The 23,655-nt window shown below is 41.9% G+C and overlaps 1 protein-coding gene across 2 annotated transcripts in view; it reads right to left on the minus strand.

The window, feature by feature from the left end:
• Positions 1–23,655, minus strand: part of alcama (activated leukocyte cell adhesion molecule a) — a 69,333-nt gene that overhangs the window by 19,510 nt on the left and 26,168 nt on the right. For both annotated transcript variants that reach the window (XM_064938162.1, XM_064938161.1), the window contains exons 2-6: positions 20,834–20,940; positions 17,839–18,058; positions 17,071–17,135; positions 5,034–5,121; positions 1,554–1,724 (exon numbers count right to left, since the gene is read on the minus strand). In XM_064938162.1, the coding sequence (XP_064794234.1) occupies positions 1,554–1,724; positions 5,034–5,121; positions 17,071–17,135; positions 17,839–18,058; positions 20,834–20,940 (651 nt within the window). The remainder of the gene's footprint in view (positions 1–1,553; positions 1,725–5,033; positions 5,122–17,070; positions 17,136–17,838; positions 18,059–20,833; positions 20,941–23,655) is intronic.

A 23,655-nucleotide genomic window follows, 5' to 3' on the forward strand; every position in this document is an offset into this window, starting at 1 on the left:
TACATGATGTAGGGGCCACTACTGATAATGTATCATGTTTGTAGTCATTGTTGTAGTCATTTAAATGCATGTTAGTGCTTTTGGTATGTGCCAAGTACAATAAAAAGGCATTTTGGCTAAATATATTGTTGCGGCGGCAGCATATTAAAGGCCTTGGATGCGTGGCTTGTTGGGGAGCGTGGCTTTATCTTAGTGCTTTTTGGCATCCCATGAGAAGGATTGTCCCGCCAGTTAATGTGTAATGTTGTGTTCTGAGGTTAAAGTTCAAGGTAGTACACTGACAGTTCTGCACTCTTAATTTTATTTACTAACTAGGCAAGTCAGTTAAGAACAAATTCTTATTTAGAATGACAGCCTAGGAACAGTGGGTTAAGTTCCTTTGTCAGGGGGAGAAAGTCAGATGTTTACCTTGTCGGCTTGGGGATTTGATCTAGCAACCTTTTGATTACTGGCTCAATGCTCTAACCACTAGGCTACCTACCGCCCCCTAATGTACTTGTCCTCTTGCTCAGTTGTGCACCGGGGCCTCCCACTCCTCTTTCTATTCTGGTTAGAGACAGTTTGCGCTGTTCTGTGACGGGAGTAGTACACAGCGTTGTACGAGATCTTCAGTTTCTTGGCAATTTCTCACATGGAATGGCCTTCATTTCTCAGAACACGAATAGACTGACGAGTTTCAGAAGAAAGTTCTTTGTTTCTGGCCATTTTGAGCATGTAATCGAACCCACAAATGCTGATGCTCCAGATACTCAACTCGTCTAAAGAAGGCCAGTTGTATTGCCTCTTTAATCAGAACAATAGTGTTTTCAGCTGTGCTAACATAATTGCAAAAGGGTTTTCTAATGATCAATTAGCCTTTTAAAATGATGAAGTTGGATTAGCTAACACAACATGCCATTGGAACACAGGAGTGATGGTTGCTGATAATGGGCCTCTGTACACCTATGTCGATATTCCATTAAAAATCAGCCGTTTCCAGCTACAATAGTCATTTACAACATTAACAATATCTACACTGTATTTCTGATCAATTTGGTGTTATTTTCAATGGACAAAAAATGTGCTTTTCTTTCAAAAACAAGGACATTTCTAAGTGAACCCAAACTTTTTAACGGTAGTGTATATTGATAAATACATGTGAAAATATATTCTTTAATGCATTTCAGAATACATTTTTGAAATAAATTAAATACTTTTTGGGATGCAGTTAACATATATACTGTGATATAAATTGTACGTACATAATAATAATGTATTAAATCGTTTTGAAAAGATACATTATCTGTCCGATTTGAAATACTTCACATGTAACCTAAAGACAGTAATCTAAACATTTTTTTTTCTTCTCCCGTGTGGGTCTTTTCCCATTATACTCAATTTTCGTCCATTTTTGTTCCTACTGGATACGTCCCAGGGCTGTAGGTTTGAGTAAAGCATGTGCTGAATATCCTAAAACAGACTATATTAATACATGATTATCACTCATTCTGTGACAGGTTCATGTACATCTACTGCAGGTCAAAGACCTCCAGGGGGCAGTGTGGTCCACTCACAGTGAATGATGAAGGTCTCGGGAGCGGACACCTGTGTTTCCAGGCTGTGTTTGGCGGTGCAAGTGAATTTGGCTCCCACGTCGCTTTTCACCGCTGTGTACTGCAGACCGGACGTGGTAGTGGACAGGCCCGTCGACGGATCCATCTTCACACTGGGCGTGATGATGATGGCTGTGAGTGCAAACAAACAGAACAAACAAATAAGAGGATGAGTCACTGGTAGTAAGAGTTGTCACGGTCAGAAGAGGAGAGACAGATTAAGCAAATGACAGTCTAAAGGTGAAGTGTAACAATATGGGATAGCCTAAATCCAGACTGAGATTTACGACTGTCAATAGGTGGTGAATATTTTATCCTATTATTTCATATGTACAGTGCATTTGGAAAAGTATTCAGACCCCTTGACTTTTTCCACCTCATTCCAACAAGAAGAATTGGGTAATATTTGGTTGATTTGTTGATCAATGAGATTACAATCTATTTTCACCCCCTCAAAAAGACATTTAAAAGTTTGTTGAATTTATGAAGTGTTATCACTATGCTTTCAACCATCTAAAAGCATAACCAAATTCTAATGGAAAATCAACATCAGATGTTTGTTTAATTTATTTTATTTAGCTAGGCAAGTCAGTTTAGAACAAATTCTTATTTACAATGACAGCCTACCCCGGCCAAACCATCACCTAACCTGGACGAAGCTGGGCCAATTGTGCGCCACCCTATGGGACTCCCGATCACAGCAGGTTGTGATACAGCCTGCAGTCAGCATGCCAACTGCACACTCCCTCAAAACTTGAGACATCTGTGGCATTGTGTTATAATACAAAACTGCACATTTTAGAGTGGCCAGCACAAGGTGAACCCGTTTAATAATCATGCTGTTTAATCAGATTTTTGATACGCCACACCTGTCAGGGGGATGGATTATCTTGGCAAAGGAGAAATGCACCTTATCAGGGATGTACTTTTTTTTTTAATTTAACCAGGAAAGTCCGTTTAAGAACAAATTCTTATTTTCAATGACAGCCTAGGAACATTGTGTTAACTGCCTTGTTCTCAGGGACAAAACAACAGATTTTTAGCTTCTCAGCTAGGAGATTTGATCTTGCAACCTTTCAGTTACTAGTCCAACGATCTAACCAATAGGCTACCTGCCGCATGCACAGAATTTGAGAGAAATAAAGCTTTTTGTGTGCATGGAAAAGTTCTGCTATCTTTTATTTCAGCTCATGAAACCTGGGACCAACACTACATGTTGAGTTTATATTTTTGTTCAGTGTACGTATGGTGCCTTCGGAATGTATTCATACCCCTTGACTCATTTTGTTGTGCTACAGCCTGAATTCAAAATGAATTAAAGCATTTTTCCCCCTCACCCATCTACAAACAATACCCCATAATGACAGTGAAAACGCATTTTTTTGTAATGTTTGCAGATGTATTGGAAATTAAATACAAAAATCTAATTTACATAATTATTCACACCCCTGTCAATACTTTGTAGAAGCCCCTTTGGCAGTTATTAAAGCTGTGAATATTTAGAGGTAAGTCTATAAGAGCTTTCCATACTTGGATTGTGCAACATTTGTCCATTATACTTTTCAAAAGCTCTGTCAAATTGTTTGTTGATCATTGCTAGACAACTTTCAGGTCTTGCCATAGATTTTCAAGTAGTTTTAACTCAAAACTCAGCCACATTCACTGTCTTCTTGGTAAGCAAATCTAGTGTAGATTTGGCCTTGTGTTGTAGGTTATTTTCCTGCTGAAAGGATAATACATCTCTCAGTTTCTGGTGGAAAGCATACTCAACCAGGTTTTCCCGTAGGATTTTTCCTGTGTTTAGCTACATTACGTTAATTTTTTGTCCTGAAAAACTCCCCAGTCCTTAACGATTACAAGCATACCCATAACATGATGCAGCCACCACTATGCTTGAAAATATGGAGAGTGGTACTCAGTCATGTGTTGTACTGTATTTGCCCAAACATAATACTTTTCATGACAAAAAGTTAATTGGCTTTTTTTTTGCCCCTATTACTTTAGTGCCTTATTGAAAACAGGATGCATGTTTTGGAATATTTATATTTTTTACAGGCTTCCTTCTTCCCACTCTGTCAATTAGGTTAGTATTGAGTAACTACAATGTTGTTGATAAATCCTCAGTTTTCTCCTATCACAGCTATTAAACTCTGTAACTTTTTTAAAGTCAGCATTGGCCTCATGTTGAAGTCCCTGAGCGGTTTCCTTTCTCTCCGGCAACTGAGTTAGGAAGGACACCTATATCTTTGTAGTGAGTGGGTGTATTGATACACCATCCAAAGTTAAATGAATAACTTCACCATGCTCAAAGGTTTATTCAATTACCTCAATTACCTCTCCACCAATAGGTGCCCTTCTTTGCGAGGCATTGGAAAACCTCCCTGGTCGATGTGGCTGAATCTGTGTTTGAAATGCACTGCTCGACTGATGCACCTTACAGATAATTGCCTATGTTAAAACACTATTATTGCACACAGTGAGTCCATGCAAGCTATTTACATCGTTTGTCCTGAAATTATTTAGGTTTGCCATAACAAAGGGATTGAATACTTATTGACTCAAGACATGTCAGCTTTTCATTTGTGATGAATTTTTTAAAGTTTCTAAAAACATGACTCCAGTTTGACATTATGGGGTGGGGTATTGTGTGTAGGCCAGTGACAAAAAAATAAAAAAAATAATCCATTTGAAATTCAGGATGTAACAACACCATTTTGAAAAAGTAAATGGATGTGAATACTTTCTGAAAGCACTGTCATGCATAAATCACCAGATAAATGTTTGTGATTTGGAAAATAACATATACTTAGTTTTACCTGCATTTAAGTACCAATTTCAGTTCAACAAAAGGCTTTGCCTGGTCAGCTGTGGGGGCAATATCATACAACACATCCCTGACACCCTTTGTTATGTCCAGAATTAAGAAATAAGTCATTTGTGATCCACAGAGAAGAAGGCTTTAGACAGGTCAATAAAAAAGGGCTGCACAATGATTCTTCTTATCCAAACAATTAAGAACATAATTTTAAACCAAAGTAGCCGCCGAGATGGTGCTATGAAATGGTCTGAAACCTGACTGGTGTACATTTAGAATACATTTCGTAGTTAAAAAGGATCTAAGTTAAGTATTTACCAAGGATTCTAGAATCTTTACTAGGCAAGAGAGTTTGGAAATGGGGCGATAATTATTTAGGTCACACTGGTACCAGAAATAATTGAAAGGTTAAACAGATGTTTTAAAGATACTACAATCAGAGGAGCAGAAAGCTGTAGCAAGAAAAGATCAAGCAAATCAGCCCCAGTGGATACTTCTACATAAATCTAGCAAAAGGTGTCACAAGTAGGGAGTTGTTGAAATGAAAACAAAGATTCAAAGACTGTTGTCTGACTGTTGTTTAACTGTTTGTGCGGCTGTTGGTGGGACAAGACGTGATGACATACTCTTTCCATCAGCCACCAGCAGCTTGCCGTTTTTGGACCACATGATTACGGCGGCAGGGTTTGCATCTGCGGCCGTACACACGCCTAGCTGAAAGAGACAAAAAACAACATAACAAATCAAACCAAAAGCAGCTCCGTTATTAAGAACTGGTTCCCTAGACACAGATTATTTTGGAGATCTTTTGGAGATTGAGAATGCTTTTTAATCCAGGACAAGGCTACATTTGTGTCTGGGGAACCAGCCCTAAGAGACTAAAGTGAAAGTGTACATTCTATATATGGATGCACTGAGAGTTCATTGCTGAATCTCTATTCCTGGAACCCAGTGGTGACTGTATGACGGTCAGAGTAAACAGCATTCAGGGGCATGACTAGAGAAACCGAGAGAACAAAGGAGACTATTTCCCTTTAAATAGTGGTGTCATGTGTCATTTCCTACCACACTGATAAAAGCTGAGTCACTGGTCCAGATAGTCAGATTCTTTCCACGTTATATGGTTGTTATATCAGTCTATAATCTGCATATACCTGTGTAGAACCTGTGTATCTGCCCATTGAAATGTTTGAAGTACTTTGGAACATTTCCTGGTAATCGACCACGGTAGGAATGTTGATTATGACTGTATGCATTTATACAGTGAGCTCCAAAAGTATTGGGACAGTGAATGTTGTTGTTGTTGTCTTGGCTCTGTACTCCAGAACTTTAGATTTTAAATTATACAATGACTATGAGGTAAACAACATTTTTAAAATGATTTAACCTTTATTTAACTAGGCTAGTCAGTTAAGAACAAAGTCTTACTTACAATAACGGCCTACTCCGGCCAAACCCTAACCTGGATGATGCTGGCCCAATTGTGCGCTGCCTTATGGGACTCCCAATCACGGCCGGTTGTAATACAGCCTGGAATCAAACCAGGATCTGTAGTGACACCTCTAGCACTGAGATGCAGCGCCTTAGACAGCTGTGCCACTCATTAAAGTGCAGATTGTCAGCTTTAATTTGAGGATTTTTTCATCCATATCGGGTGAACCGCTTAGAAATGTACAGCTCTTTTAGAGTATTGGGACAAATTCACTTATATGTGTAATAAAAAGTTAAGTATTTGATCCCATATTGATAGCACGCATCAAGCTTGTTACTCTAAAAATGTGTTGGATGCCATTCCTGTTTGTTTTGGTTGTGTTTCAGATTATTTTGTGCCCAATAGAATAGAATGGTAAATAATCTTTTGTGCCATTTTGGAGTCACTTTAATTGTAAATAAGAATATGTTTCGAAACACTTCTACATTAATGTGAATGCTACCATGATTATGGATAATCCTCAATGAATCATGAATAATAATGAGAGAGAAAGTTAGACGCACAAATATCATGTCCAAGACATGCTAACCTCTCACCATTACAATGACAGGGGAGATTAGCATTTTTTTTTACTTATGATATATAAATGTTTTACTACTTTAATACACATATAACTAGTCCCTTAAAATGGGGGGGACGATGGGCAAAAAGTGCTGTAATTTCTAAACGGTTCATCCAATGTAAGACAATAACTTCAAATGAAAACTGACAAATCCAAAATGCTGGAGTACAGCCAAATCCAAAACAAATGGTCACTGTCCCAATACTTTTGGAGCTCACTGTATATCTATAATAACAATCCTTATCGTTATCAAGACAACATAAGGCTGTGATTACTTTTTTGATCGACTCCCCTAATATTACATTCCATTTTGGAAGAAAGTGGCCTGTCATTTCCTGGAAATGGGATGGGCTGTATACCTGACAGGTACAGCTAGCTCCGGTCTAACCATGAAGGTTCTAAAAGTTCCACTGTGACAGTTGGCACCGGAATGCAGGGGCCTTATTTTAGCAACGCATCCCCAACAAACACTGCCAACCTGGATCGGATGGAGAAAAATTAAAGCGCAAAAAGTCCATCACATGAAAAGCGTGAGCCTCATCAATAAAGATGTGACACGATTAGGTGATGTGGAGGCAACCGTGTGTGTGTGTCTGCATCCGCTAGGCAGGGGGATAAAGCTCAAAGTGGGTTGAAGAGTATTTGCAGGCTGTGTGAGCCACATGCAGTGTAGGTATGTCGGATGATGCACAGTTTCGGGCGTGTGGAGTGGCATGAGGAATCGAACCCCCCTCCAGAGGAGCGAGGCAGAAGGATGGAAGCGGGGGGCCCACTGGGCGGGCCGTTAACAGCAGATAATGGACAAGGCCCTAGGAAATAATCCAGCTACAATACATGATGCCACACCCCCACCACTGGTGGCAGAGCTGCTGTTCACAACTTCATTAATGTGTCTGTCTGTCCTAAAGAAACCCACACTCACACAAACCAGACACTAACAAATAACAGACATTATACAGGGCAGTGGGGATCTCCATCTTCTGTGACACTTGGATACCATTTTTAGACAGCAATAAGTCAAGGCTGTGAACCCTCACATGGCAGTCATCTTTTGATGACACGCACGCACGCACACAGTAACACCGTATATCAAGTCTGAAACTGGAATGTTTTGGCTTTGAAGTGACTCACTGCTCTCGAAGTAAGCTGTCTGAGAAGGCGCTCCATTCGTATGCATGTGCATGTTAGAGAGAGCGAGAGAGAGGGAGAACGAGAGTGTGAAAGCAAGTGAAAGAAAGAGAGCGTGAGAGAGAGAGCCCTTTGAACATGACATACCTCAGTGGGCGTTTTCTCAAAACAGAGTCCCCCCCACCTTTTCCTCTCCATGGATACCATCCCTGTCTCTGCTAATACAAACACTGCAAGAAGTGGAACTACAACGAAAAAGAGTCTAGAACCAGTAAGCCTCCGCAACCAAATGGAAACCTCCAACACCACTGAAACCAGACACAAGTCTCACAGGCACATGCACACACGCACTTTATAATATTATCTATTATTATCAGACATAGTAACTAGGCACTACAATTTCATTGCATTCTTATGGCACTCAAGTTTCTTAGACAAAAGGACAATCTCTTTTATTCAGATATTGCGTAGTACAGTACCTATTTCCACATAATTCAAAGTCCTATTTTTACTCTAACTTCTGTAATCAGATTGGCGTATGAACCACGCATGCCTCACCTCATCCCTTTCACGGGTTATCAATGTAGACTTCTTTCTCGCTCTCCCTCTCTCACACACACACAGACCAAAAGTGCAATACGCTCTTTAATAATGTTTCAATTGTTAGGCGAGAATAGTAATAAAAAAGGCGACTCGAGATCCAAAATAAATGTACATTGCATTCTGGTGGATTGACTCCCAACAGTTTACATCTACACTGAACAAAAATAAACGCAACATGCAAAAATGTCAAAGATTTTACTGAGTTACAGTTCATATAAGGATATCAGTCAATTTAAATAAATTCATTAGGCCATAATCTATAGATTTCACAAGACTGGGAATACAGATATGCATCTGTTGGACACAGATACCTTTTTAAAAATGTAGGAGCGTGGATCAGAAAACCAGTCAGTATCTGATGTGACCACCATTGACTCAAGCAGGGCGACACATCTCCTTCGCATAGAGTTGATCAGGCTGTTGATTGTGGTCTGAGGAATGTTGTCCCACTCCTCTTCAATGTCTGTGCAAAGTTGCTGGATTCCTGTCTCTGTCATTTCAGGTCACAAATTGTAAACTTGTACTTTTACGTGCTGCTGTGTGGTTTGTTGCTAACGTTTCTTTGCTACCTGCCAACTTTACGGTTTTAACTTTTTAATTATCGTTTTATATGTTTTATTTTTCCCCTCGCTCAACCTTTTTCATTCAACTTTTTCATTCCGGATGCTTTATCTGGACATGGTTCGTCAGGACCTCCAACAGCCGAAGCTAAGTAGTAACATTAACATGATGTCTTCTAATTCGCTGTACTCATAGCATACAGGAGAACGATCGCCTTACGGCGAGGATAGCTGTGCTACAGGCCCAGCTTCAGACGCAATCGTTAGGCAAGGGTAATTTCAGTGTAGGAAAGGATGAAACAGCGTCTGTGCCTCCAGTATAGATTAGTAGTATAAATCCCCTCGCACGGTCCCCGCAGCCGGACAACTTTCTCGTGGCTTCTGGAAGGAAATGCTGTAGGAATGCTCAACCTGTGTCGCTCATTCAGCCGACAGAAACTTTCAACCGGTTCTCCCCATTAAGCAATGAGTCGGAGTCAGAGTCCGAGTCTTCTCTGGTCTCTCCTCCTCCCGTTACGGGGTCTGAGCCTCCCACCATTAGCTCTGACAAATTGAACACCCTAGTCATTGGTGACTCCATTACCCACAGTATTAGACTTAAAACGAATCATCCAGCGATCATACACTGTTTGCCAGGGGGCAGGGATACCGACGTTAAGGCTAATCTGAAGACGGTGCTGGCTAAAGCTAAAACTGGCAAGTATAGAGATATTGTTATCCACGTCGGCACCAACAATGTTAGGATGAAATAGTCAGAGGTCACCAAGCTCAACATAGCTTCAGCGTGTAAATCAGCTAGAAAGATGTGTCGGCATTGAGTAATTGTCTCTGGCCCCCTCCCAGTTAGAGGGAATGATGACCTCTACAGCAGAGTCTCACAACTCAATCGCTGGTTGAAAACTGTTTTCTGCCCCTCCCAAAAGATAGAATTTGTAGATAATTGGCCCTCTTTCTCTTTCCCACAAATAGGACCCAAGCCTGGCCTGTTGAGGAGTGACGGACTCCATCCTAGCTGGAGGGGTGCTCTCATCTTATCTATGAACATAGACAGGGTTTCTAACTCCCCTAGCTCCACAATGGAATAGGGTGCAGGCCAGGCAGCAGGCTGTTAGCCAGCCTGCCAACTGAGTGGAGTCTGCCACAAGCACAGTTAGTGTAGTCAGCTCAGCTCATCCCCATTGAGACTGTGTCTGTGTCTCAATCTAGGTTGGGCAAAACTAAACATGGCGGTGTTTGCCTTAGCAATCTCACTGGAATAAAGACCTCCCCCATTCCTGTCATTATTGAAAGAGATTGTGATATCTCGCATCTGAAAATAGGGCTACGTAATGTTAGATCCCTCACTTCGAAGGCAGTTATAGTCAATGAACTAATCACTGATCATAATCTTGATGTGATTGGCCTGACTGAAACATGGCTTAAGCCTGTTGAATTTACTGTGTTATTACATGAGGCCTCTCCTCTCCTCCTACACCAGGAGACCATATCCCCCGTGCATCCTGCAAAGGCGGTGTTGCTAACATTTATGATAGCAAATTTCAATAAAACATTTTTTTTTTTAAATGACTGCATTTTCGTCTTTTGAGCTTCTAGTCACGAAATCTATGCATCCTACTCAATCACTTTTTATAGCTACTGTTTACAGGCCTCCTGGGCCATATACAGCGTTCCTCACTGAGTTCCCTGAATTCCTATCGGACCTTGTAGTCATGGCAGATAATATTCTACTATTTGGTGACTTTGATATTCACATGGAAAAGTCCACAGACCTTCTCCAAAAGGCTTTCGGAGCCATCATCGACTCAGTGGGTTTTGTCCAAAATGTCACAGGACCTACTCATTTCCACAGTCATACTCTGGACCTAGTTTTGTCCCGTGGAATAAATATTGTGGATCTTAGTGTTTTTCCTCATAATCCTGGACTATCGACCCCCATTTTATTACGTTTGCAATTGCAACAAATAATCTGCTCAGACCTCAACCAAGGATCATCAAAAGCTGTGCTATAAATTCTCGGACAACCCAAAGATTCCTAGATGCCCTTCCAGACTCCCTCCACCTACCCAAGGACATCGGAGTACAAACATCAGTTAACCACCTAACTGAAGAACTCAATTTAACCTTGCGTAATACCCTAGATGCAGTCGCTTCCTAAAAAAAAACATTTGTCATAAGAAACTAGCTCCCTGGTATACAGAAAATACCCGATCTCTGAAGCTTCCAGAAAATTCGAACAGAAATGGCGCCACACCAAACTGGAAGTCTTCCGACAAGCTTGGAAAGACAGTACCGTGCAGTACCGAAGAGCCCTCACCGCTGCTCCATCATCCTATTTTTACAACTTAATTTAGGAGAATAAGAACAATCCCAAATGTATTATTGACACAGTCGGAAAGCTAACTAAAAAGCAGCATTCCCCAAGAGAGGGTGGCTTTCACTTCAGCAGTGTTAAATTCATGAACTTCTTTGACGAAAAGATCATGATCATTAGAAGGCAAATTATGGACTCCTCTTTAAATATGCGTATTTCTCCAAAGCTCAGTTGTCCTGAGTCTGCACAATACTGCCAGGACCTAGGATCAAGAGAGACACAAGTGTCTAACATCAAGGCGGTTGCCCGTTCCTGTAGGTTCATGCTCTACAACATCCGCAGAGTACGACCCTGCCTCACACAGGAAGCGGCGCAGGTCCTAATCCAGGCACTTGTCATCTCCCGTCTGGATTACTGCAACTCGCTGTTGGCTGGGCTCCCTGCCTGTGCCATTAAACCCCTACAACTCATCCAGAACGCCGCAGCCCGTCTGGTGTTCAACCTTCCCAAGTTCTCCCACGTCACCCCGCTCCTCCGCTCTCTCCACTGGCTTCCAGTTGAAGCTCGCATCCGCTACAAGACCATGGTGCTTGCCTACGGAGCTGTGAGGGGAACGGCACCGCAGTACCTCCAGGCTCTGATCAGGCCCTACACCCAAACAAGGGCACTGCGTTCATCCACCTCTGGCCTGCTCGCCTCCCTACCACTGAGGAAGTACAGTTCACGCTCAGCCCAGTCAAAACTGTTCGCTGCTATGGCCCCCCAATGGTGGAACAAACTCCCTCACGACGCCAGGACAGCGGAGTCAATCACCACCTTCCGGAGACACCTGAAACCCCACCTCTTTAAGGAATACCTAGGATAGGATAAAGTAATCCTTCTCACCCCCCCTTAAATGATTTAGATGCACTATTGTAAAGTGGCTGTTCCACTAGATGTCATAAGGTGAATTCACCAATTTGTAAGTCGCTCTGGATAAGAGCGTCTGCCAAATGACTTAAATGTAATGTAAATGTTTTAGTACTATATCTCTTGACATATTGATGAAAATAGTCTTGGCCTCTAAACCTTCAAGCTGCATACTGGACCTTATTCCAACTAAATTATTGAAAGAGCTGCTTCCTGTGCTTGGCCCTCCTATGTTGAATGTAATAAATGGCTCTCTATTCATCAGATGTGTACCAAACTCACTAAAAGTGTCAGTAATAAAGCCTCTCCTGAAAAAGCCAAACCTTGACCAAGAAAATATAAAAAACTATCGGCCTATATCAAATCTCCCATTCCTCTCCCAAAATTTTGAAGAAGCTATTGCGCAACAACTCACTGCCTTCCTGAAGACGATATATACAAAAACGCTTCCGTCTGGTTTTAGACCCCATCATAGCACTGAGACTGCACTTGGTCTACATGGACAAGTTCTGGCCTGGTTTAGATCTTATCTGTCAGAAAGATATCATTTTGTCTCTGTGGATGATTCTGACATATCAACTGTAAATTCCGATTTTCCTCAAGGTTCCGTTTTAGGACCACTATTGTTTTCAATATATATTTTACCTCTTGGTGACGTCATTCGGAAACATAATGTTAACTTTCACTGCTATTTGGATGATACACAGCTGTACATTTCGATGAAAGACCCAAAATTGCCCTCCCATGAAGCCTGTGTTCAAACATAAGGAAGTGGATGGCGACAAATGTTGTACTTTTAAACTCGGACAAAACAGAGACGCTAGTACTAGGTCCCAAGAAACAATGAGATCTTCTGTTGGATCTGACAATTAATCTTGATGGTTGTACAGTCATCTCAAATAAAACCTTGGCGCTACTCTGGAACATGATCTCTCTTTTGCCGAACATATCAAGAATATTTCAAGGACAGCTTTTTTCCATCTTCGTAACATTGCAAAAATCTGTCTAAAAATTATGCAGAATAATTAATCCATGCTTTTGTCACTTCTAGATTAGACTACTGCAATGCTCTACTTTCCGGTTACCCGGATAAAGCACTAAATAAATACAGCTGCTAGAATCTTGACTTGAACCAAAAGATTGGATCATATTACTCCAGTGCTAGCCTCCCTACACTGGCTTCCTGTTGAGGGCTGATGTCAAGGTTTTATTGCTAACCTACAAAGCATTACATGGGCTTGCTCCTACCCATCTTTACGATTTGGTCCTGCCGTACACACCTACACGTATGCTACAGTCACAAGGCGCAGGCCTCCTTACTGTCTCTAGAATTTCTAAGCAAACAGCTGGAGGCAGGGCTTTCTCCTATAGAGCTCAATTTTTATGGAATGGCCTGCCTATCCATGTGAGACGCGGACTCGGTCTCAACCTTTAAGTCTTTATTGAAGACTCATCTCTTCAGGAGGTCCTATGATTGAGTGTAGTCTGGCCCAGGGGTGTGAAGGTGAACGGAAAGGCACTGGAGCGACGAACCGCCCTTGCTGTCTCTGCCTGGCCAGTTCCTCTCTCTCCACTGAGATTCTCTGCCTTTAACCCTATTACAGGGGCTGAGTCACTGGCTTACTGGTGCCGTCCCTAGAGAGGTGCGTCATTTGAGTGGGTTGAGTCACTGACGTGATCTTCCTGTCTGGGTTGGTGCCCCCCTCGGGTTTGTGCTGTGGGGGAGGTCTTCGTGTGTTGTTCTCTGCCTTGTCTCAGAATAGAAGGTTGGTGGTTGAAGATATTCTTCATGTGGTGTGAGGGCTGTGCCTTGGCAAAATGGGCGGGGTTATATCCTGCCTTTGGCCCTGTCCGAGGGTATCATCGGGTGGGGCCACAGTGTCTCCCAACCCCTCCTGTCTAAGCCTCCAGTATTTATGCTGCAATAGTTTGTTTCGGGGGACTAGGTTCAGTCTGTTATATCTGGAATATTTCTCATGTCTTATTCGGTGTCCTGTGTGAATTTAAGTATGCTCCCTCTAATTCTCTCTCTCTATCTCTCTTCTCTCTGAGGACCTGAGCCCTAGGACCATATCTCAGGACTACCTGGCCTTATGACTCCTTGCTGTCCCCAGTCCACCTGGTCGTGCTGCTGCTCCAGTTTCAACTGTTCTGACTGCGGCTATGGTACCCTGACCTGTTCACTGGACGTGCTACCTTGTCCCGGACCTGATGTTTTGGACTCTCTCTCTACCGCACCTGCGGTCTCTAAACTCTGAATGATCGGCTATGAAAAACCAACTAACGTGTACTCGTGAGGTGCTGACCTGTTGCACCCTCTACAACCACTGATTATTATTATCTGACCCTGCTGGTCAACTATGAACGTTTGAACATCTTGGCCATGTTCTGTTATAAGCTCCACCCGGCACAGCCAGAGTGGACTGGCCACCCCTCAGAGCCTGGTTCCTCTCCAGGTTTCTTCCTAGGTTATGGCCTTTCTATGGAGTTGTTCCTAGCCACCTGCTTCTACATCTGCATTGCTTGCTGTTTGGGGTTTTAGGCTGGGTTTCTGTACAGCACTTTGTGACATCGGCTGATATAAAAAGGTCTTTATAAATACATTTGATTGATTGATTGATTGACTGCTCAATGGGTGACATACCTGGTGAGTATGTAGGCCATGCTAAAAACTGGGCCATTTTCTGTGCATTATCATGCTGACACATGAGATGATGGTGGCGGATGAATGGCAAGACAGAGAGGAAGTGGATAGAGTCAAAGTTGCAGGACCATTATCATATTCTGAGAAAGCAACTTGGCATATATAACAAGGCAATTAGAAATGCCAGACGGGCTCATTTTTCTAACTTGATCACTATTAATCAGAATAATTTGAGAGTGCTCTTCTCGACCATTGATGATCTGATAAATCCTACTCCATATTTCAGAGATAAGATAACAAACATTATGCTGGGTATCAGTCAAGCAAGACCTGATGAGAAGTTTGACGATATGTGCCCTAGCCTACCACGCAAAGGCGCTATGGATTTATTGTCCCTGGTTGACACAAACATGTTCGGGAAAGTGATATCACAATCACAACTTAAGCCTTCTAACTGCCTTCTCGATCTGATCCCCACCACCTTCTTCAAAACAGTTTTTACATATCTAAATAAGTGCAAGCTATTGTTAACCTCTTGATGCTATGGGGGCGCTATTTCATTTTTGGATAAAAAGACGTGCCCGTTTTAAGCGCAATATTTTGTCACAAAAAGATGCTCGACTATGCATATAATTGATAGCTTTGGAAATAAAACACTCTGAATTTTCCAGAACTGCAAAGATATTCTCTGTGGGTGCCCTAGAACGGGAGCTACAGGCAAAACCAAGATGAAACGGCATCCAGGAAACCAGCAGGATTTTTGAGGCTCCGTTTTCCATTGTCTCCTTATATGGCTGTGAATGCGAGAGGAATGAGCCTGCCCTTTCTGTCGTTTCCCCAAGGTGTCTGCAGCATTGTGACGTATTTGTAGGCATATCATTGGAAGATTGACCATAAGAGACTACATTTTCCAGGTGTCCGCCCGGTGTCCTCCGTTGAAATTGGTGCGTCTTTTTCAGCTGCTGGTATTTTTCCATGCGATTCTGAGGGGAAAGCAGGCTTCCACGAACTGCATATCAATGAAGAGATATGTGAAAAAACACCTTGAGGATTGATTCTAAACAACGTTTGCCATGTTTCGGTCGATATTATGGAGTTAATTCGGAAAAAGTTTGACGTTTTGGTGACTGAATTTTCGGTTCGTTTCGCTAGCCAAATGTGATGTACAAAACGGAGCGATTTCTCCTACACAAAGATTCTTTCAGGAAAAACTGAACATAACTGAGAGTCTCCTCATTGAAAACATCCGAAGCTCTTCAAAGGTAAATGATTTTATTTATTTGGTTATCTGGTTTTTGTGAAAATGTTGCGTGCTAAATGCTACTCAAAATGCTAAGCTAGCTTAGCATACTCTTACACAAATTAGTGATTTGCTATGGTTCAAAAGCATATTTTGAAAATCTGAGATGACAGTGTTGTTAAGAAAAGGCTAAGCTTGAGAGCAGGCGCATTATTTTCATTTTATTTGCGATTTTCAGAAATCGTTAACGTTGCGTTATGCTAATGAGCCTGAGGCTTTATTCACGATCCCGGATCCGGGATGGGGAGTATCAAGAGGTTTTAAGCATTCCCTGTTCACAGGCACTTTGCCCACAGCACTAAAAACTGCTAACTTGAAACCCCTTCTGAAGAAAATGAATCTTGATTCTTCAGCTCTTAGCAATTTTCAGCCAATCTTCAACCTTCCATTCTTAAGCAAAATTCTGGAGAAATTGGTTTTCATACAGCAAAATTATTTTTTAAGTACCAACTGTATTTTTTTTAAATTCCCAATCTGGTTTTCAGGCCCACCACAGCACAGAGACAGCCTTAGTTAAAGTAGTAAATTATCTTTAAGCCAACACAGATGCCAAACAGCTCTATGTCCTTGTGCTGCATTTGGTCTCAGACCATCCCGTAGGTGAAGAAGCTGGATGTGGAGGTCCCTGGGCTGGCGGGGTTTCATATGGTCTGCAGTTGTGAGGCTGGTTGGACGTACTGCCTTATTCAATAAAACAACTTTGGATGCAGCTTATGGTAGAGACATTAACATTAAATTATCTGGCAACAGCTCTGGTGGACATTCCTGCAGTCAGCATGCCAATTACACGCTCACTCAAAACTTGAGACATCTGTGGCACTGTGTTTGTTGTGTGACAAAACTGCACATCTTAGAGTGGCCTTTTACTGTCCCAAGCACAAGGTGCACCTGTGTAATGATCATGCTGTTTAATCAGCTTCTGGTGGATGGATTATCTTGGCAAAGGTGAAATGCTCACTAACAGAGATGTAAACAAATTTGTTTACATTTTAGGGAAATAAGCTTTTGTGCGTATGGAACATTTCTTCTTATTTCAGCCCATGAAACATGGGACCAACACTTTTAACGTTGTGTTGATATTTTTGTTCAGTATTTATAGTTGGTGAGTTGGGGCAAAAGTCTGCTATGTTCTGTGTTAAATGTGTTCTACTTACCGACGTCAGTTTGCCGTTCTCCAGTTCTTTGGCTTTGTCTTTTATCTGTGGTGGCAACGGCTTCTCTGCAAAAACGATAAACAATAAACCCGTGAATAATGTAAATGCTCTACTCAATGCTCAAATTTAACCAGTAATACTACTACATAGTGTAATGAGTGGATGACGTAGGCTGGACTTATGGTTGGTTGGCAATATGGCAACATGACAACAAGTTGCATAGAATTAGTACTATTTTCTCTATGGAAATAAATCCATCTATACATTATCATCCTGCCTTCAGGGTGGTGTCTGACAACCCCATGAAACCAGGCCTGAAGGTTCCCTTGAAAAAGGTAATGTCCCTAACTCTGTAATGTTCCCCTGTGATTCACTGAGACACACACATAAGACAATGTTTCGATCAGGATCATATATTTGTTTTTTCTGCCTGCACCTATAGGCTATCCCCGAAGCGGAAGTGACCTCCCAAGGGAGAACAGGTTTGTCTAAGTGAAGCGAAACCTTGTATCTGTGCATGCCCATCAAAAAGTTTGTAACTTTTCTAGACTTTGAATATGTCGTCCAGTGCCTAGGGAGACATGTTTTTACATTAAGTGTCATCACAGCTTCCACTTTCGGTCTGAGATTGAATGTTGATTTCAATCCACCCACTATTTTGAATCTTTTCAAAGGCTTCTCAAGCTCGCCACAACAAGGGGAAGCTTTAAGATACATCCTTTTTATTTTGTACCTAATGAACATAACCCAGATGTAGCTACTACTTACTGTGGACCAAGACGTCGACAGGGTGCTCGTCCAGGTTGGAGCCGTACACAACCATGCAGGTGAAGGTCCTCTGGTCCACCAGGGAACCCCCCTGGATCATGAGGCTGGAGTTGGCCACGATGGTCACTCGGTCCTTGTAGCCGTCCATGGCCTGGATTTGGGCCTGCTCCTTGTGCGCCTGCTTAACCAGGAGGTCTCCGGAGGTGCCGTCATCCATCTTCTGATTTGAGCAAAGCCACAGAGGACCGTGACGTTAAGTTTCACAGTCAGACTTCAGCAATTCAGACAATTCAGACACTTTCATCTTGAGCCAGATTTGTACACAGATGTGTGTTGACCTTGAGTCAAGAGTAGCCTTCACTGTAATTGTTTAATGTATTTTATGTACAGTACCAGTCAAAAGTTTGGACACACCTACTCATTCCAGTTTTTTTTTAATGTTTACTATTTTCTACATTGTAGAATAATAGTGAAGACATCAAAGCAATAAAATAACCCATATGGAATCATTTATTAATCCAAAAGGTGTTAAACACATAAACAAATATTTCATATTTGAGATTATTCAAAGTAGCTACCCTTTGCCTTGATGACAGCTTTGCACACTCTTGGCATTCTCTCAACCAGCTTCATGAGAGAGTCACATGGAATGCATTTCAATTAACAGGTGTGCCTTGTTAAAAGATAATTTGTGGAATTCCTTTCCTTTTTAATGCGTTTGAGCCAATCAATTAGGTAGGGGTGGTATACAGAAGATTGCCCTATTTGGTAAAAGACCAAGTCCATATTATGGCAAGAACAGCTCAAATAAGCAAAGAGAAACGACAGTCCATCATTACTTTAAGACATGAAGGTCAGTCAATCTGAAAAATTTCAAGAACTTTGAAAGTTTCTTCAAGTACAGTCTCAAAACCATCAAGCGCTATGATGAAACTGTCTCTCATGAGGACCGCCACAGGAAAGGAAGACCCAGAGTTACCTCTGCTGCAGAGGATAAGTTCATTAAGAGTAACCATTAAGAGTTACCAGCCTCAGAAATTGCAGCCCAAATAAATGCTTCACAGACAATCAATCAGATTCCAAACGCTCCACCATGGCCAAGACCAAAGAGCTCTCCAAGGATGTCAGGGACAAGATTGTAGACCTACACAAGGCTGGAATGGGCTACAAGACCATCGCCAAGCAGCTTGGTGAGAAGGTGACAACAGTTGGTGTGATTATTCGCAAATGGAAGAAACACAAAATAACTGTCAAACTCCCTCGGCCCGGGGCTCCATGCAAGATCTCACCTCGTGGAGAACTACACGGGAGGATCAGCTGGGATGGGACCAAAGTCACCAAGAAAACAATTGGTAACAGAGTCCGCCGTGAAGGACTGAAATCCTGCAGCCCCCGCAAGGTTCCCCTGCTCAAGAAAGCACATATACATGCCCATCTGAAGTTTGCCAATGAACATATGAATGATTCAGAGGACAACTGGGTGAAAGTGTTGTGGACAGATGAGACCAAAATGGAGTTCTTTGGCATCAACTCAACTCGCCGTTTTTGGAGTAGGAGGAATGCTGCCTATGACCCCAAGAACACCATCCCCACCGTCAAACATGGAGGTGGAAACATTATGCTTTGGGGATGTTTTTCTGCTAAGGGGACAGGACAACTTCACCGCATCAAAGGGACGATGGAACCGTCAAATCTTGGGTGAGAACCTCCTTCCCTCAGCCAGGGCATTGAAAATGGGTCGTGGATGGGTATTCCAGCATGACAATGACCCAAAACACACGGCCAAGGCAACAAAGGAGTGGCTCAAGAAGAAGCACATTAAGGTCCTGGAGTGGTCTAGCTAAGCTCCAGACCTTAATCGCATAGAAAATCTGTGGAGGGAGCTGAAGGTTCGATTTGCCAAACGTCAGCCTCGAAACCTTAATGACTTGATGAAGATCTCCAAAGAGAGGATTGGACAAAATCCCTCCTGCGATGTGTGCAAACCTGGTGTTATTGTTGTTATTCTGTCTCTCACTGTTCAAATAAACGTACCATTAAAATTATAGACTGATCATGTCTTTGTCAGTGGGCAAACGTACAAAATCAGCAGGGGATCAAATACTTTTTCCCCTGACTGTAGATGGATATAATTACTTTTAGCATAGACATTGCCATTTAGGTCTTCCAATATTTAAAAGTCAACTGGGTGGGGATTCCTATGGGCTGGAACTGCTCAGACAATGCACTCAGAGAGCATAGGGGCTAGGGGCTTTATTTAATCCGCAAATAAATTTAAAGCCAGAGTGCATTCACGATAAACACTGCATGTCGGCTAAATCGAAAATGAATCTGTAACACTTCAAGACCAAGATTTATACCAGGACATTGGTCCCAAAATACAAACCCAGACTCAGTGAGTTGAGACCATGACAAGTTAAATACCAAATTGATGTGGTCTCAAGAGTCCATCGGCCCTTTCTTCAATTGTAAGAAACTCAAGTAGAGTAAACGTGAGTATAATAAAGTACAGCACAGTAAAGTACAGTAGAGCACAGCATTTGTTTGAGAAAGATGTTTAAAAATAAACTACTAATTAGACCATTATCATTCAATGCAATAATAGAAGAACTCAAAATGTTCTATTGAAATTTTAAAAAATAATATTGAAAAAAATATATTTAAAAAATAATGAATTGCTTCATTCTCAATTATGAATTTTAAGAGTTAGGGTTTGGGACATATGAGATTTAACCATTTTTCAAAATTGTTTTTGGGGGGGTGGAACTGGGTTTCAACCACCAAAAGCGTGTTCCGTCTCTAGGCGCTGTCTAGACCGCCTCATTAATGATTCATTACGGTTGTTGTCATGTCCTCTTGGATAATAACCATGTGGAATGTGTGTGTGTGTTAAATATGCTGATTTAAAATCAGTTTGTTTGACTTCAGCTTTTGGATGACCTACATCTGCATCTGGAACAGACAATGGGAGACAAATGACAGTAAAAAGACTTACATATTTCCATTTGGTGAAGATAAGCTCTTCTGGCTTGGCAGCACCATTATTGCACGGCACTTCGATCGTCTCTCCGTATAAGCCTATCACAGTTACTGTGCTACGAACTGAAAAACAAAAAATTAAAGAATATGTTGAAAGTGCAACACAGGATTTTCCACAAAAAAATGTCATTGTAAAAATGTCCATAATATACATACACTATATATTCAAAAGCATGTGGGGACCCCTTCAAAACAGCTGATTCAGCTATTTCAGCCACACTCGTTGCTAACAGGTGTATAACATCGAGCACAAAGCCATGCAATCTCCATAGACAAACATTGGCACTAGAATGGCCTTACTGAAGAGCTCAGTCACTTCCAACGTGGCACCGTCATAGGATGCCACCTTTCCAAAAATAAAATTTGTAAAATTTCTGCCCTGCTGGAGCTACCCCGGTCAACTGTAGGTGCGATTATTTGAAGTGTAAACGTCTAGGAGCAACAGCAGCTCAGCCTCGAAGTGGTAAGCCACACAAGCTCACAGAACAGGAACACCACATAGTGCGTAAAACATTCTGTCCTCCGTTGCAACACTCACTACGAAGTTCCAAACTGTCTCTGGAAGCAACGTCAGCATAATAACTGTTTGTAAGGGAGCTTAATGAAATGGGTTTCTATGGCCAAGTAGCCACACACAAGCCTAAGATCACTATGCGCAATGCCAACTGTCGGCTGGGGTGGTGTAAAGCTTGCCTCCATTGGACTCTGGAGCAGTGAAAACGCGTTCTTTGGAGTGATGAATCGCGCTTCATCAGCTGGCAGTCTGACGGACGAATCTGGGTTTTGCATAATGGCAATTGTAAAGTTAAGTGGAGGAGGAATAATGGTCTGGGTCTATTTTTGATGGTTCAGGCTAGGCCCCTTACTTCCAGTGAAGGGAAATCTTAACACAATTCTGTGCTTCCAACTTTGTGGCAACAGTTTGGGGAAAGCCCTTTCCTGTTATCGGGATGAATTGGAAAGAAGACTGCAAGGCTGAATTGCCCAAAATCAGTGCCCAACTTCATTAATGCTCTTGTGGCTGAATGGAAGCAAGTCCCTGCAGCAATGTTCCAACATCTAGAGGAAAGCTTTCCCAGAAGAGTGGAGACTGTTATAGCAGCAAAAGGGGTACCAACTCCATATTAATGTCCATGACTTTGGAATGAGATGTTCGACGAGCAGGTGTCCACATACTTTTGGTCATGTAGCGTATCTGGCACGAATAGTGGAATGATAGTGTTTCACAGTATTACTTACCCACCAGCGTTGTGATTGGCTGTGATATTCGCCTATTGATTTTTCATGCCGGAACGGCATCTGCTGTCAAACTGGGAAAGTTGTTCTGACTTTGGGGAAATGACAAATTTCCTGGTTGCAAAGATTCTACACTGTTCGCTCAATTTCAGTTTATGTGAGAAAACAAGCACTGAATAGTGAAGGGAATCATTGTACCATCTAAATTCCCGTAAAATATCTTTCCAATAACAAATATAGTTTTAACAGTTGTTTGATGCTGGTGGACAAAAACCACTGTGGAAGCAGCTCCTAAACCGAAAGTAACAGATGCCACTCCAGCGGTAGAAATCAATAGGCAAATATCACAGTCAAACAGTACACTGGCTGGTAAGTATTACTGTGAAACAATATAAATTAATGCAAAAATTGTGTGTGCAAATCCTATGTGTAGCACCTTTAAATTGAGCTCTATGGGGATCGCATAGTGTTAGATCACTGTGGGGTACCTGGACAAGGTCATGCAAAACAAAGCACCTGGGAAGGCAAACAATGCAAGCAGGGATCCTGCAACTGAGTAAAATAATTCTAAGGTGCCGCATTTTTGGTGAAGAACTTCCCAACCAAACAGTTTCCATTTCAAAGTGCTTCTCTGTGAGTAATATGTGACAGTGGTAAGCTAGGGTCCAACACCCCGACGAGGCAACTGAGCCACACTGCCATCCCTAACCATTTTATTCCAGGAAAAAAGAGCAGGCCCTATGGTAGAGGTTGCCACGGTGACAATGAGTCCCCGCCAGGCAGTGAGTTGGGCAGCTTTAGGAGAGGAGATGAATGGGACAGGTCACAGGGAGCAGGACTGGAGGGATCTTCTCGCTCCAACCACTTCTATTAGGTTCCTTGCTGTCTTTGAGCTTTTATGCCAAAGAAGCAGAGCAAGGCAGAGTTCAAATTCTGGTCATACCAAAGCAATAAGCTATTGGCAATCCCAACACAAATCAACAGTACACAGACAAAGTGGAATTTGCACTTGCCTAAGTAGCCTCATGTTCCCATTCTATTCACACTCTCAATATCCCATGCGTAAGTGTATTACGGTGCTGATGAAGAAAATAGGCGCATGTGATTTTGGTCACTTAATATAAGACACGAGGTACAAGACAATTCAGCACAGAGCTTATAGTTAAAAGTACTCTAAATATAACTGCTAAAATGCACAAGAGTCAATTGAGGAAGTGGTGTGAGTGTCTGACTCAAGGTCCCTTCAATAAGTTCATTGTTTGAGTCAAAGATATACATCAAACTTTATTGCTTGGAATTTGAGAAGACGCTAACCTTTCAAAGTGAGTATGTGAGAGGGACTCAAAATGGATTTTAACCAACTGTTTTTCTCCTAAATCCACTTACACAAAATAAAACTTGTTTCACAAAATAGAAGACCTTGACATTTTCCAGACCTGGCTCAAAATGTTCTTTCAAAATACTTTAGGTGCACTTGATGAATGTAGCGAACCGGGAATGCTGGTCTGGTTTGAACAGCCCAGTCTCATCCGAGAATTAAAT

The sequence above is a fragment of the Oncorhynchus masou genome, chromosome 26, assembly GCF_036934945.1.
Source record: "Oncorhynchus masou masou isolate Uvic2021 chromosome 26, UVic_Omas_1.1, whole genome shotgun sequence".
Lineage (NCBI taxonomy): Eukaryota > Metazoa > Chordata > Actinopteri > Salmoniformes > Salmonidae > Oncorhynchus > Oncorhynchus masou.